The 15,745-nt window shown below is 45.9% G+C and overlaps 1 protein-coding gene across 4 annotated transcripts in view; it reads left to right on the top strand.

The window, feature by feature from the left end:
• Positions 1-1,019: 1,019 nt before the first annotated feature.
• LIPA (lipase A, lysosomal acid type) overlaps positions 1,020-15,745 on the top strand; it is a 38,718-nt gene continuing 23,992 nt past the window's right edge. The window contains exons 1-3 of one of the 4 annotated variants that reach the window (XM_006147613.3): positions 1,020-1,156; positions 2,122-2,224; positions 4,443-4,560. In XM_006147613.3, the coding sequence (XP_006147675.1) occupies positions 2,123-2,224; positions 4,443-4,560 (220 nt within the window). In that variant the 5' untranslated portion in view covers positions 1,020-1,156; position 2,122. The other 3 variants (XM_006147612.3, XM_014587519.2, XM_014587518.2) reach the window with 3 other exon arrangements.

Genomic DNA, 15,745 nt, shown 5'->3' with positions numbered 1-15,745 from the left:
GTAAACAGATGATAGTGCCCTTCTGCTGAAAACTCCCCATTGGCTTCACATCTTGGTCCAAAGAAAAAATCATCGTGAAGACGGGGCCCCAAGGCATCCGACTACCCTAGGACTCTGTGTGCTACCCCTCTCCGCGGGCACATTCCCTTTAAGCTACATTAACATTCTTGCTGGAACCTGCAGGACAGTTCCTGCATCAGGGCCTTTGCACTTGCTCATTTTCACCCCAGAATGATTTTTTTTACCCAGTTGCAACTGGCACGCAGTCACCTCCTTGCTGTCTATGCCCGGATGCCACTTTGCCAGCCAGTCCTTTTCTGATGACCATATACAGCGTAGAATCCTCCTTTATTATCCCTTTATTCTGTTTTGTTTTTCTCTTTCTTTCTTTTCTTTCCTTTTCTTTTCTTTACTTTCTTTTCTTTTCTTTTCTTTTTTTTTTTTTTTTTTTGGAGAGGTTTTTGCTATAGGGTGTGTGCACTCGCCAGACAGAGACAGACAGTGAGAAAGCATCCCCCATTGGGGATGGCCACGCTGCAATCCCTTCTCCTCTATTCTCCTCTCAGGATCTTGGGCATGTACGCACATGCGCCCAGCGTGAGTTTTAAGCCGCAGAGTCTGGGACTCGAACCACGGTTGACTACATGGAAGTCCAGCGACATAGTCATTACGCTAACTGCTGGTCCCTGTTTTGTTTTTCTTCATAGCACTGACCATCATCTCATATATTATACCGTTATTATATGCTAAGCGTTTTACACGGAGCATATACGTTATTCACATTTACAGAGCCCCATGCCAGGCGCACAAGGCGCAGGTCCTGCAGGAGATCCTGGACAGAGCCAGGGGCTGCGACCCAGAGCCCTGGCGGCGCGGCCTGTGGGCGGAGCTGGGAATCTACCCAGTCACTAGTAGGAGGCGGGGCCACAGCTATGGTGGAACCGCTTATGGCGCATGCTCGATGGGGCCTCCAGGGCGCTCGGAAGCCGCGATGCAGAGCTGGGCGGAGTCTCCGCAGCCTGTCCCTGCCGCCGGCTGCTCTAGTTGGCTGGGTGGATAGACTGTGCAGGGTGGCGGGCCTAGGGCCGCCTACGTCCCTTCCAGGTATCATTCCCGCACTGCGACTCGGGACAGCGACCCGGGAGGACGGCTCCAGGTGACTGCTGGCCGGGCTGCGCTGCCAGGTGCGGGAGCAGCGTGGGACCCGCACTCCTTGGCCTTCTTCAGCTCTGAGTAGAGGGCGGCGCACGGTCCCGGGTGCTCGGTCCCCGACCCCCCGGCATTTTATCAAGCCGGCAGGACCCTCTGCTCTAGGTTCCCGGCGCGTCTTGCCTGGGGCGGTGGCTCGAGGCACCTGCCAGGGACCCAGGAGTAGGGGCTGTCGGAAGTTGCCTGCCTCTGCCTGGGAGCTCGCACTTTGCTGGACGGGCGCGTCACCAGTGGGTGAAGCTCCCCCAGACTGCGGGGACAGCCGGATGCCTGGTTCCCAGCTCTCCTACCTTCTCTGCCTCCCCTCCGGCCAGCTCCCAGGCAGCCTGCCCTGCCTCTCCTAACTAGCCAACAGCGCGATCCAGAGCAGACTGGGCATGGACCCTCATTAACATCTCAGGGACACGCTATTAAACAGCTGGCACTCCCAGTGCTTAACCTGGGTCAACCTCAGTTTTCTGACAAATGGATTTAATGCAATTGTCATAGGGTTGGAGTAACTGACGCGGTAGGTCCGGAGCGCTGGCTGCATGGTGTCTAGCACAGCGTAGGAGCCTCCGTGGGAGCAGTAACTGTTACTGGAAAGCTGTAGGAATAGCTGCATTGGGGCCTTCTTTTCTTCAGCGGCTGAACTGGTGGACAATTCCTCTATCATTTAGCAAAGCTGGTAAAATTCTTCTACATGCGCGGCACTTTGCTAGATCTTGGGGTTACAAGGTTGAATCTGACGCAGGCTCTGCCCTCAGGCTGGGGTGTAATGTGCACATCCACATTTGAAAGGATTGTTCCGAAGTCCAAAGGATTGAGATAAGGTGCTTAGCCCTGGTTCAGATCATTTTCTATCCCCAGTAGATGCCAACATATTTCTGTGTAGTAAAATTCCGGCAAATAACAGTAGATTGCTTTATCCAGAATGAAAATGCAGCTCTTGGCATTGGTGGCCTCTCTGGTCCTCGGGACCCTCCATTCCGAGGGGGTCCATTGGTCTGTGGATCCTGAAACAAACATGAATGTGGTAAGTTTCTAAGTCATTGAGACTTCTAGAATGCATGTGTAGCAGAGGCTAATGATGTTCTTAACTCCAGTTGTACTGGCTACACGAAGCTGGAGCTCTGATCTTTTTATGGCTCCCATGCCGTTTGCTTTTTTAAATCATACATCGATGTGTTTGTAACAAACACTTTTTTAACACATTGATTAATCATACAGGTGATGTGTTTTTAACAAACTTCATTTTACTGGTGAAACTATATATGTCTTAATAAGTTAATGACTTTGATCAATTTTTAAATTTTTTATTTCATTTTCTTTTATACATTCAATCACATTATTATTTGGCTTACAAAATGGATATTTCAACAGGTGAACATTTCTCACTAGTCCAGTTGATAAAACTACAAAATTTCTTTAACAGATAATACCACATTTCTTTGTGCCATTAATGCTTTGCCTCCCCATTTTTCTTCTAAATGTGCTTTTATCATTTTTTTTTGTTTTTAAGTCTGAATGAATTTTTTTAGAGTAAAAGAGTGCCAAAACTTCACAAGAATATTACTGTTGGTAATTACTACTGCATTGAGCAAAGACTCTGGTTAAGAATGTGCAGGGGTTACACTTTGATATAAAAAGCAAAGTATCTGAAAAAAAGTTGTTAGAACAGATCAGCAAAAATAACCTGGTGATTAAAATATTTCAAATGATAAAATATGAAAATCCTTCATCTAGGAATAGAATACAGGGAAAAATACAGATTATTAAAGAAAATAGGTTGGCCCCATAGCATAGCTCATCCTTTACTCCCCCCCCCTTTTTTTTTAAAAAAAGAAAAGTCTATCAGGAAGTAAATCCCTTCCAGTGTTTATGGTAATTAGGGCATAATGAACACTTGCATTACAACTTCTGGATAACTGAATTATCCGTTTCCCACTGAGCTCCTTATTACAATTGTCCCATGGGTATTTCCTCGTGGAGAAGTGGATTTGATCATAATTTCCAGTTTTTTCGGCTTTTCTTCAACTCCACCTTTGAGTCCACTGATTAAAAACAGAAGAATGCTTTTTATAACTTATTTCTCAGGGTGGGACATTTTTTATATTAAGTTTTTGCTCTAGGGGCCATGTGCTCACTACAGACAGAGAGAAAGAGAAAAAGTGAGAAATCATCCCCCAAGGGGAATGGTCACTCCACAATCTCTTCTCCTCTATTCTCCTCCTGGGGTTTTGAACACACATGCACATACACCTGGTGTGATTTTTATTTTTTTGAGAGTTTTTTTTTTTTTTTTTGCTATAGGGCATGTACGCTCACCTGAGAGACAGAAAGCAAGAAATCTCACCCCAGGACAGACAGATGGTCATGCCACAATCCCTTCTCCTACTAGTCTCCTCTTGGGATTTTGGGCATGTACACACACATGCCCAGAGTGAGTTTTAAGCTGCCGGGTCTAGGATTTGAGCTGCAGTCAGCTACATGGGAGTGCACACATATAGCCATTACACTAACTGCTGGTCCCCTTGGCATGATTTCTTAAGCTGCCGGGTCTGGAACTCAAACCATGGAGTCAGCTATGTGGGATTCAGCCCCTTAACCTCCATGCCATCTGCTGGCCCCAGGATGTGATCTTTTGGAATAAGGAGAGTGTGTTATATTTTCACAGTATTAGCTGACATATTTAAAAAAGAAATGAATGAGTATTAGCGTCTTGCAGGCAGGGTAGAAGCATAGAAGCCCAAAGCTCTGGTAAAATTAGACACACTTGGCATAGAATATTCTGGAAAGATGAAACCGAAGTTTAATCAAATACCCGTGGGTAGAACACATGGGTAAAAATAGTGGAGGGGCCAGCAGGAGGCATGGTGGGTATGGCGCTGGACTCCCACAGTGCTGACCACAGTTTGAATCTTGGGCCTGGTGGCTTGCTTTCTCATTTTCCCTCTCTCTCTCTCTCTCTCTGTGTGTGTGTGTGTGTCTCTGGTGAGACCATGTGCCCCATAGCAAATTCAAAAAATAGTAACAATAATAATAAAATAATTCTTAAAAAATAGAGAAAAACAGGGATTTATTCTTGTGATGAGATGTTGGCCACTAGATTGAGCAGACTAAAATTTCAATAACAATTTGATTTCTTAAACGAAGCCTGGGAATGTCAGCAACAGCTGTCTTCTTTGCCTGTTGTTGTAGGGAATCTGCTTAGATTCTGTCTGTAGAATTTCCTTTGTCTTTTTTCTTCATAGAGTGAGATTATCTCCTACTGGGGATACCCTGTTGAGGAATACTTAGTTGAGACAGAAGATGGATATATTCTGTGCCTTCACCGAATTCCTCATGGGAGGAAGAACTCTTCTGACAGAGGTAAGTTATCTTTGTGCTGAGATAAGAAGTAACTGCATTGCTGAAATTTGGCCAGATTTATGTCATTAATGCAGTTTGGATTTAACTTGAAAACACTGAAATGAGATGGTTTTTGACAAAAGTATTAAATGTGTTATATTATGTAAAATACAAAAACCCCTCTTTTTAAAAAAGAGGTACAGCAGTCATCTAACTGCATGTTTTGCTTGAAGGGTCAGATTTGTTTGAGGATATGCTAAAATCTCTAGTTTGTTTTATTAGGAAGCATCTTATTTAATGAAATGCTTTGAGCATTGAGGAGATAGTTTTTGCTATTTGAAAATTACTTTTTTTTTTGAATAGGTAACGGATTCACATAATCTCAAATCAAATCAAAAGATACACAGAAAATGAAAAGAAATACCTCTTTCCTATCTCATTCCCCACTTCCAGTTTTTACGTATCTTAAATCTCTTCATTTAAATCTTTTTATCTCCAAAGATCTTATTAGAAATAAATGCACAGATTCTTATTTTTCTCTTGACTTCTTTTCAATATAAAAGGTGGCATTTAATGCACACCTTCTTTGCTCTTCGATTGTTTTCCTTAATATCTTGGAGAGTTTTTCATATAATACTTAGCACTTGTTCTACAGATACGTGGTCTTCTACTATATAGCTGTATTGTGGTTTGTTTAACAAATGCCCTATTAATAGGCATTTGTGCTGTTTTCGGTTTTCTGCTAACAAATATTGTTGCTATAAAAGACCTCTTATGTGTGCCAGTTTATTTATTAGATTTTATAAGATTTATTTCCAAAAATATAATTTCTCGGTCAGAGAAAGTATGTTATTTGTGATATTGATAGAATGTTTAATTGTTTTCCATGTACTCATACTGATAATTACTTTCACTAGGAGTATGAAAGTTCTCATACCTTTGGCTGAAAAAAATACATACATAATATGTATCTCTTTCTGCCTTTCTTTTATAACTCAAGCAAAACTGTGCTTTCCAAAGCACATTGAAGAATTTCTAGACAGGCTTCTTGAAATTGTTAATCAGTTGTCAGATGGAGGATCTGAACCTTATCCAATTATGTCTTCAGTTGCAACTTTTTTTGTTTGTTTGTTTTTAACCTTCCATTTCTAGAACATTTCCTTGAGAAAGTAAGGGTTACATTAAGGTAATTAGTTAATGATGTTCTTTTTTTAAAAATAAGAGCCATCTTTGTCTCAGTTCCTCCCTAAATGTTTATTCATAGCAAATTAAACACTTTCTGTGTGGTGGTGTGGTGGTTAAGATGGCCGGATCCCACATGGCTGACCTCGTGGTCTGAGTCCTGGTCCCAGCAGTTCGAGAAACACCCTGGGCTTGTGTGGGTGTGTGCCCCGAATCCCTGAAAGGTGGAAGGGATGGAGAAGGAATTGCTGCATGACCCTCCCCCATGGGGGATGTCTTCTCACTTTCTTTTTCTGTCTTTCTTTGGTGAATGCATGAACCCTCTGGCTAATTAAAAAAAAACCAACCACCCCTCCAAAAGAAAACACCAAAAAACAAACTCAACTCTGTGTTAATGTGAACTTTGTATCATTATTTGTTTTTAATCTAATCTGACTCACCTCCTTTTGTCTCCTATAAATTCTAATATGAGGCTTTTAATAATACTTAAGTACTCATGACAATCTGTTCTTTTTTGCAATTTAATTTCTGACTCTTGTGAGTTTTATGATTAGCAGATGCACGCCATTAAGCTTCCTTTTAGAAATATGTTGCAAAATGAGTACTGAGTTACAGTGAAGGTTGCTAGTGTTTCCTCTGCTTACAACACACAAAACATATTTTATGCTAGAGCGAACATGTGATCGTGGTTCCTTCCGTGTACTGATTTCAGATCCCATGTATAGAGAAATATGTATCAATATTATTTCTTTAAAAAGTGACAAGTGGACTAATGTAATTAGTAATGTGGGTCATTGTTAAAAGATAGTAGGAGTCTCAGTCAAACATGCAGAGAACACACCTCCTCTTCTTTGCTGCATCTGACTCTAGGCTTCTGTGTCTGTGCAGCAATTCCAGCTTGCATGGTGGTGTGCTCTCTGCATGTATCACACTGTTGCAAGAGAAGGTGCAGTGTCCTGGAATAGGAGGAAAGTGAGCCTGAGCCTTGGTGCTCCCAGGTGGTAGGGAGCAGTTCCCTGACCTTATTGCCAGACCTGGCCCTGTCCCTGACTCCACGTGTGCTTCCCCCTCTGGGGCCTCAGACTCTTCATCTGTAAAAACAGTCAATTGGGGACCAGTAGTTGGTGTAATGGCTACATCGCTGGAGTCCCATGTGGTTGACTGTGGTTTGAGTCTCAGACCCAGAGGCTTAAACTCACGCCGGACACATATGTGTGCGTGCCCAAGATCCCAAGAGGAGAATGGAGGAGAAGGGATTATGGCATGGCCATCCCCCTGGAGGGTGATTTCTCATTTTCTGTCTCTCTGTCTCTCTCTCTGTCTTTCTGGCACATGCATGTGCCCCATAGCAAAAACCTCTCCAAAAAAAAAAAGTCAGTTGACTGCCAAGATCTCAAAGTTCCCATTGAGTCATTATGTTCATTTTGTTCTATTTATTTTTATTTTTTAGCAAGGGTTTTGAGAAAGTAGATGTTCTAGCCCAGTCCATTACTAATAATAGCAAATACCCGAGTTTGGATAATCTTAAGAGAACAGAGGTTTACTGAGCTCATGATTTGGAGGCCCAAGGACCAGAGACCGTATCTGATAGGGGCATTGCAGAGTCCCAAGGCGTCACATCAGAGTGAGAACATAGCAGAGAGACTGTTCATGGGAATCTCTGTTCTGCTCTTGTTTCCTCTCCTTATACATCCATCCACCGGAACTCAGTCATGGGACCCCATCATCTCCAAGGGCTCCATGTTCTGACATGATGAAGATATTGTTTCCTCTTTCTACCTTCACAACTGAATCTTAATTGTTTAATTTTGGTGGCGTGGGCACCAAACCTGAGAGGGGAAGTTGGTACTCTTGGTTCAAAATGAGGAACACAGACTGAAAGTAGTCTAAGCTAAATCTGGCCATAGTAGCAGGTCTCCATCTTCTTTCCCTGTAGGGAATTCAGGACATTTTTATATACCTATGACCTCAGAGGGGAGTTTGCAAGGAACTTTGTGATGACTGACTCAGTTCCCTGTAGGAACTGTGCTTATCCTAGGAACTGCGTAGGTGCTTTTCTGGCGATCGTATTTCCTTGGTCTAAGGCGGAGCATGGGTCAGAGCCTCTTCCCTGTCGATCACTCCTCTCCAAGAACAGTTGTCAGTGGAGTTACTTTGGCTCATTTAAAGCCAAATGGACAAAAGAATAGACCAGGCCCTTCATTCCCAAAGTGGAGCTCCTCCTCTTCTCACGCATCCACTTCCTCTCCTATTAATAGCACTGTTGTCCTCCGAATGACCTGGGCTGGAAACTGCAGAATCATTCTGGACTTGCACCCTCAAGTAGCTGTCAGGTCCTTCCTAGGCTGCCCGTGTCCTGTCACTCCCGCTCATCCCTCTGCCTCCCCCGAACAGCACTCTACCTCAGCCTCTTGTTACCGTGAACTAGCACCTGAAATAAACTCAGAAGATGAGAGACCCTTGAACTACTTCCATTTTTGAGGCTCCCCTTATATTAAAAAAAGAATTTCAAACAAGAGTATAGAAATTTAGTCTGAGTATAATTTAAGAAATTAACGCTCCCCTTAAAAATAATGCCAGAGTGCATATGCCTTCCTCAGAGGGAGGCCAAGAGAATGGGCGAGAGAGAAAGAGAAAGAACCCTCCAGGGGGATGGTCATGGTGCAATCCCTTCTTCCTCTCGCCTTCCTTTGGGGATTTTGGACATGTATGCACACACCCCCAACATGTTTTTCAAGTTGCTGGTTTGAGTCTCAAACCATGCAATCAGCCATATGGGTTCTAACTGCCTTAACCACCATTACTACGGCTGGGCCAAATACTTTTTTAGTTTTGCGATAGGGTGCTTGTGCTCCCTGGGTAGAAAGACAAAAAGCAGGAGGGAGAGGAAAGGAGAAATCATCCCTCAAGGGGGAAGACCATGCCACAATCTCTTCTCCTCCATTCTCCTCTCAGGATTTTTGGTGTGCATGTAGACATTCCCAATTTGTTTTTCAAGCTGCTAGGTCTGAGACTCAAACCACAGTCAGTGACGTGGGGCCTAGTCATCTTAACCACCACACTACTTGGCCGGACCCCAAATACTCTTTGTTGAAAAGGTTTATTTCAGGACCAGCAGTTGTGTCATGGTTATGTTGCTGGACTCCCATGTAGTTGACTGCAGCTTCAGACTCAGACATGGTGGCTTAAACTCACACTGGGTGTGTGTGTGTGCATACCCAAAATCCCCAAGAGGAGAATGGAATAGAAAGGATTGCGGCGTGGCCACTCTCTCGCCCCAGGGGGTGATTTCTTGCTTTCTGTCTCTCTGTCTCTCTGGCGCATGCATGTGCCCTATGGCAAAAATCTCTCTCTCTAAAAAAAGTTTTATTTCATTTTTTTTAAGAGAGCGAGAGAGACAGTACCCAGCAGGGTCCCCAGCCTCTGTCTCCCCCAGCCAGCAAAGATCCTGGGTGCATATACTCCTGGCATATACAGGACCACCAGGGACTGAACCCGTGATTTTCGGAATGGACCCACCTTCCCTGGAGCAGCACATTTCTGTTATGCCAGTGAGCTGGCCCAAGGCATGAATGCTTTTTTTTTTTTTCTTTTTTTTTTGGAGAGGTTTTTGCTATAGGGTGTGAATGTTCACCAGACAGACAGAGAGGGACAAAGAGACAGAAAACGAGAAATCACCCCCCAGGGGAGATGTCCACACCGCAATCCCTTCTCCTCCATTCTCCTCTCAGGATCTTGGGCACGCACGCACACACGCCCGGCATGAGTTTTAAGCCACCAGGTCCAGGTCTTGAACCGCAGTTGACTACGTGGGAGTCCAGCGACATAGCCATTATGCTAACTGCTGGTCCCAACATAGTTTTTATTTATTGGTATCCCATTCCTTGTGGAACCTGAGATTACAGCTGGACGGTGAGCATTTTTCGGTCCTGACCCCTCTGACTGGATGTGTGCCTCACTTGGAGATGACTGAAGGTTTTTTGTATATTTTTTTTCTTGCCTGAGTGCATGTATGCTCTCCAAGGAGAAAGAAAGTTGGAGAGAGAGAGAGAGAGAGAAGGAGGGAGGGAGGGAATCTCTTTTCCTCCATTTCTCTGTCCTGTTATGATTCTGGGCAAGCACGCATAGGCAGCCAGTGTGTTTTTGAAGCAACTAGGGACAGGACTTGCACTGCAGCCAGTTCCATGGGGTCTGGGTCGCTTTAACCACTAGGCTATAAGGCCGGCTCCATGGGAGGTTTTTATGAACACAGAGCTAGGCTGTGTTGCTCCTCTGCCCGTGTCCTCTTTTTCCTTTATTTTTTTATTTTTTTATTTTTTGAGAGAGATTTTTGCCATAGGGCATGTGTGCTCACTCGAAAGACAGAGAGAAAGTGAGAAATCACCCCTCCCTCTGGGGAGGGATAGCCATGCCACAATTCCATCTCCGTTTCCCTTTTGGGATCTTGGGTATGCACGCACACACACTCAGAGTGAGTTTTAAGCCGCTGGGTCCAGGACTAGAACCACGTTTGACTGCATGGGAGTCTAGTGACGTAACCTTCACTCCATCTGCTGATCCCGTTTTTCCTTTTTAAAGTTTATTTATTTCTTCCAAAAGCAAGAGAGACACAGCGAGACGGAGTGAGAGCACGCCCACGTGCGAGCGTAGCCTGGCAGGATCTCAGTGCTGTGACCCCCTCTCAGCAGCCCTGGGCTGAGCAAGCTTTGCCTGGTGCATGTAGAGAGGGTTGCAGATGGACCTGAGGCCTTGCCCAGTGGGGCTGCTGTGCAGAGCATCTGGTTTACTGCTGTGCACTACCTGGACCCTGCCCGTGTCATTGTACATGCTCTGCCCACTGCTCTCCTCCCTGCCAGCCTCCTGTTCTCATCTCTCCTACAAGGTTATGCAGGATCCAGTTTCTTAAAGCCTAGCCATCATTAAGCGATTTCGCCATTCCACAATCTTGGGTCTCCTATATTTAATATTCTATCCTAGCTATTGTCTGTACTTTCTACCCCCATTCCAAGAAGTAGTTGTCCTTGGCTACCCATAGAGTATTATTAGGGAACTTCAAAGAGTTCACCATAAAGTAGAATTAAAGTACACGTTTATTTTGGTGCAGAAAAATGTGTAGTTTTTTTTCCCATAATATGTATTTTCTATGAATGTGTGTGTATACGCCTCTCTCTCTCTCTCTCTCTCTCTCTCTCTATATATATATATATATATATGCTATTTCCCACTCTTAAGCAGCCTTTTTATCAAGTGTTGAGCTAATCTTGCTCTTTTGCTAACCCTTAAATGAATTGAAATTCAGGAATTAATCATTTATAGGGAAGTGGTTCTGTTTCATCTGCTCAGCCTTCTTTTAGAAAGTCATGAGAGTTAGTGCTAGAAGAATCTCAAGTTCCTGCCTGGTCCAGGGATGTGGGGAGCTTGTAGTTGAACACGCTTCCCTGGTGGATTCTGATGTAAAATTCTTGGGTTTGGGATCCTGTGTTCTAGACCAACTCTCGTTATCCTAGGAGAGACAGCCAGGCTGAAAGAGGGAATGAGAGTTGCCTCAGATTGTAGGGTAATAACCGGCCAGTCTGACTACCAGGCTGTGTTCTTTGAACTGAAGACCAAGCCTTATGTAACGAGTGTTGAGCAAGTCAACCCCGTGATAGTCAGAATATATATTTTACTTGGCTAAAACAAGGAAATGCTACTGGTCTTGCAGAAAATACATAAAACAGCAGATTTACTCCTTGCCTAAGGGAGACCGGCCAGTTGTCAGAGAAAGCACCAAAATGTGGCAGATTTGTGTCTGAAAAGTCATGGCCTAATGTGTGAAGAGCTTTCTGGACTGAGAGGCTTGGCAAACCGCCCCGGCTGCAGAAACAGGCTTTCACTGTGGCCTTGGCAGACTCCCCAGGACTTGCCTGTTAAGTTTTTTGAGTCATAGTTGAAAATTCACAGGATGGCTCCTAAGTTAACTCTTCTGAAAGAAAGACCATCTGCCTGTGTTTTGCTTCGAGTGATTATTTTGGGACTGACTGATTTCTGGATTTTTCTTTCCTTACAGAAAGTTTTCTTCTACAGATACCATTTAAAAACTAAGTACAAGGTTCTCACAAGCTGCACATAGGCTTTGATGAGCTGGGGTGAGATTCCTTGCATCCTGGTGTCACTGGGCAGATGTGGGTTTATTAATCACGTGCTGGGCTCACGCCCAGGCCTCGCTTGGTGTGCTGATGGCATGCCGGGTGGGGGACTCTGTTCAGAACCCTGCCTGATGAAGCGGTTAGGTCAGCGTCAGCCAGATGGTGTGTCTCAGTGCCCAGGCTGGGACCGGCAATGAGCCAGTGTGGGAAGGAAGAGAGGGCTCTTCCCCCTCCCGCCTCCAGCCCTCTTCCTGCTCTCCCCACAACTGCTCTGGCTCCTCTGTCCTCAACCTAAATGTCACTTCTTCAAGGAAGAGTTTCCTGCTACACAGCAGGTCAGGCCCCTGGCTACGTATTCTCAGAATCCTCTGTGGGTGTCTCACAGCAGCTAAGACAATGGACAATGGTTTGTTATGTAGCCGGTGGCCCCTGTCTTCTCCAATAGATGGTCAAAAACGTTTCCTGGCTCCTTTCCTCGGTGATTGCTCTAGTCCAAGCCTCAGTCTTCCCCAAAGCACTCCTGCAGCCCTCCTGGGCCTGGGTGAGCAGAATATTGGAACTTATTCATGGGCCATGCTCAGGGCCACACTGGGATAAGGATCACGGGCACCCAGGAACAGTGGAGTGTGACCTGGTGGCAGGGTGTGAGTGTGTTAGTGAGCCCTGAGGTTCACTTTAGCTCCACCACTTTAACTAGCTGTGTGACCTTGGCTGTTTCCCACTTTTAAAAAATTGCTTAATTTTTAAATTTTTTAAGGTTTTGGTACATTCACTCACTGGAGAGGAGAGAGACGTGAGAGACATTGAAAAGGAAAGTAAGAAATCCCCCCCCCCCACCAAGGGTGATGGCCATGCCACAATCCCTTCTTCATTTTCCTGTGATTTGGGGCATGCACGCACACACACCTGCCGGCCCCCCTGTCTCTCACTTTTAAACAGTCCTTTTATTAAGTGTTGAGCTACCCGTGCTTTTTTGCTAATTCCTTAAGGGAACTGAAATTTCGGAATTCGTCATTCATAGGGAAGTGGTTCTGTTTTCATCTAGTCGGCCTTATTTCAGCAAGCTGGAAAAATTACCATGTAAACAAGCCAGAACAGGCTCCTGATGGACCAGTGGGGAAGACGTGATCCACGGTCTACATAGCTCGTCATTGCTCATTGTCTCCGCCGCCGTGAGAGAGGCACAGAGAGTCCTGAGAATACGTAGCCAGGGGCCTGACCTACTGTGCAGCAGGAAGCTCTTCCTTGAAGAGGTGACATTTAGGTTGAAGATTTAGATTCAGTTTTCATTCCTCCCTCTATTAAGCAGAAGGAATGACTTGCTACTCTGTCGTTTCTTGTGAAAATGAATGAAGCAAGGCCTAGAGACAGCTTATGCGGGACATGGAATCTGCAGTTTCTCTTTTCAAATTTTAAATATCATCATGGCCTTGATGGTACCTGTGCTATCCGCTTGTCAGTTTCCAGCTTGGTTTCCCAGGGCAGAAGGTGCTCAGGGAAGAGACGGGTTCAGGGGACAGGCCCTGCCCTCTTTGGCCAGGTGTCCCTCTGCGGTCCTCTCCTCGCTGGACCTCTTCAAACCTTTTGGGCATTTGGGAGCAGAGCAGGCTAGCTTCCCCACAGTCAAGCAACTGTAAAGCTCTGTGACCTTCAGTTGCCCTACTGTGAGCTGTCTGAAGATAGGCCGTGTGGCAGAGACAGGCAGGGCCTTTGGCCTGCCATTTTGACATGACAGGCATGTGCTCACTGTGTGTCCTGGGGCAAATATGTACTCTCTCCACACCTCCGAGCCCCACCTGTCAGGTAGGAGCAATGTCATAAAGGCCCAGCACCATTCCAGGTGCAGGATGGACTCTGATGAAGACATGGCCCAGAAAGTGTACGTGGTGTGCATGAGCAAGTGCGTGTGAATGTGTAATGTTCCCCCTTCATGTATTCCTTCATTGTCTCACTCAGGCAGCAGGTTTGCACACGAGTGCACTCGTGCCGGGTTCAGCCTCAGGTGTTGTGGACCCTGCAGTGAACAGACAGCCCAGCCACTGCCTGTGTTGTTGGTCAGTCCCTGTTGCTGTGCTGGGAGAACAGTGTCCTGAGGATGGACCAGTTTTCTCCCCTGCTCTGTGAAGCAGGGTGCACTTGTGTTGGCACAGCTGGCCACCCCGCCTCCACAGGGTGTCTGTGAAATGTGCATAGCCGTGGCCTGCACAGTGGCCACTGCATACAGGCCAGGTGATGTGTTCCGTGTCCCATGTGTTGGCCAGCTGGATTCCACACGACTCTAGCATGTAAGAGCTTTCAGTGTCCTGCTTTTACAGACAGGAAACCAAGGTTTGCAAGGGTCGATGACCTTGCTGGAGATAAAACAGCTCGTTGGGAGTAAACAGGAGTCACATAGCTCGTGACCACATCCCTACCCACTGAGTCCTTTGCTCGGACCTTGGAACTGTGGCGATGTCCCCAGTGAGGTCAAGTTGAGCATGGTATCTGACTCAGAGGACCAGCTGACCTGTATCGGTGCCTGAGCTCCTGGGTTAGTGCTTTGGACACAGCCCCTCCTGTTTACCCCAGCGAGCACTAGGCACATGGCCAAGGCTTCCTTCCTTCCTTCTTTGGATTTTTGGGGTTTTTTTTTTTTTGAGACTAACTCTTCAAAGTGGAATTAGAATATAAAAATTTACTCCTTAGCCCCCTGCTTTGGATAAATGGAAGTCTACTTTAAATAATTCTTTTTTTTTTTTTTTTGGAGAGGTTTTTGCTATTGGACATGTGTGCTTGCCAAAAGGAGAGAGACAGAGAGATAGAAAGTGAGAAATCCCCCCCCCGCCCCGCCAGGGGGGATGGCCACATCGCAGTCCCTTCTCCTCCATTCTCCTCTTGGGATCTTGGGCACGCACGCACACGCGCTCAGCGTGAGTTTAAGCCACCGGGTCTGGGACTCGAACCGTGGTCAGCTACATGGGAGTCCAGCGACATAGCCATTACGCTAACTGCTGGCCCCTACTTTAAATAATTCTTGAGAGAAAGTCCAGAGAACCACCATCAGAGGCCTGTTAGGTGCTCGCCATGGCTCTCCATGTCTGCTTGGCCCCTCCCCAGGCATGTAGACAGTGCACTCTTCTCCAGGTCAGCTTGGTGGAGCAGACAGCTGTAGATAAATCCCAGTGTGCCCAGAGCTATGGGTGGGCTGGCCCATAATGGCCAAGGCAGCTTGTCAAAACAAATATTTCCAGGCTCCAGCCCTGGAGTTCCCAATTCCCTAGGTCAGGACCAGGGCCAAGTGCATGTGTGTTTTGTAAGCACTCCAGGTGATTTCGATGCGCAGTCAGTTTTGGAATATGCCATTTGGCTTGCTATGAAATGACCAGGTAGACACTTACGTGCATTCTTGTTTTCCCTCGCTACTGTATTTTTAATGAAGTGTACTTTAAAGTGGTGGTTAAGAGCGAAGACTTTGGAAGGAGGCGGGCCTCGGTTTTGATTCTGGTACACTGCTGGCTGAGTGTTCTAGGGCAGGTTACTTTACCCCTCTCTCTAGGCATCACTTAACCTCATCTTTGAAACGATGCAGGGAACAGATCTTAACATCTCTCTTTTAACAACTTAATTCATGTAAAACGCAGTGCCTAAAACATGATCGGCAGCTGTTGGGACAGATACTAGCACTGGTGACAAAAGGTCCAGTGGTGGAACCAGCATTTAGCGTAATGGCTATGTCACTGGACTCCCACGTAGTTGACCGCGGTTCATGTCCCGGACCCGGTGGCTTAAACTCACGCTGAGCGCGTGTGCGTGCGTGCCCAAGATCCCAAGAGGAGAATGGAGGAGAAGGGATTGTGGTGTGGCCATCCCCCCGGGGGGTGATTTCTTGCTTTCTGTCTCTCTGTCTCTCTCTGTCT

Source organism: Tupaia chinensis, unplaced genomic scaffold, assembly GCF_000334495.1.
Source record: "Tupaia chinensis unplaced genomic scaffold, TupChi_1.0 Scaffold000217_1, whole genome shotgun sequence".
NCBI classification, from domain to species: Eukaryota; Metazoa; Chordata; class Mammalia; order Scandentia; family Tupaiidae; genus Tupaia; species Tupaia belangeri.
This window is presented reverse-complemented; position numbering and strand designations above follow the sequence as displayed.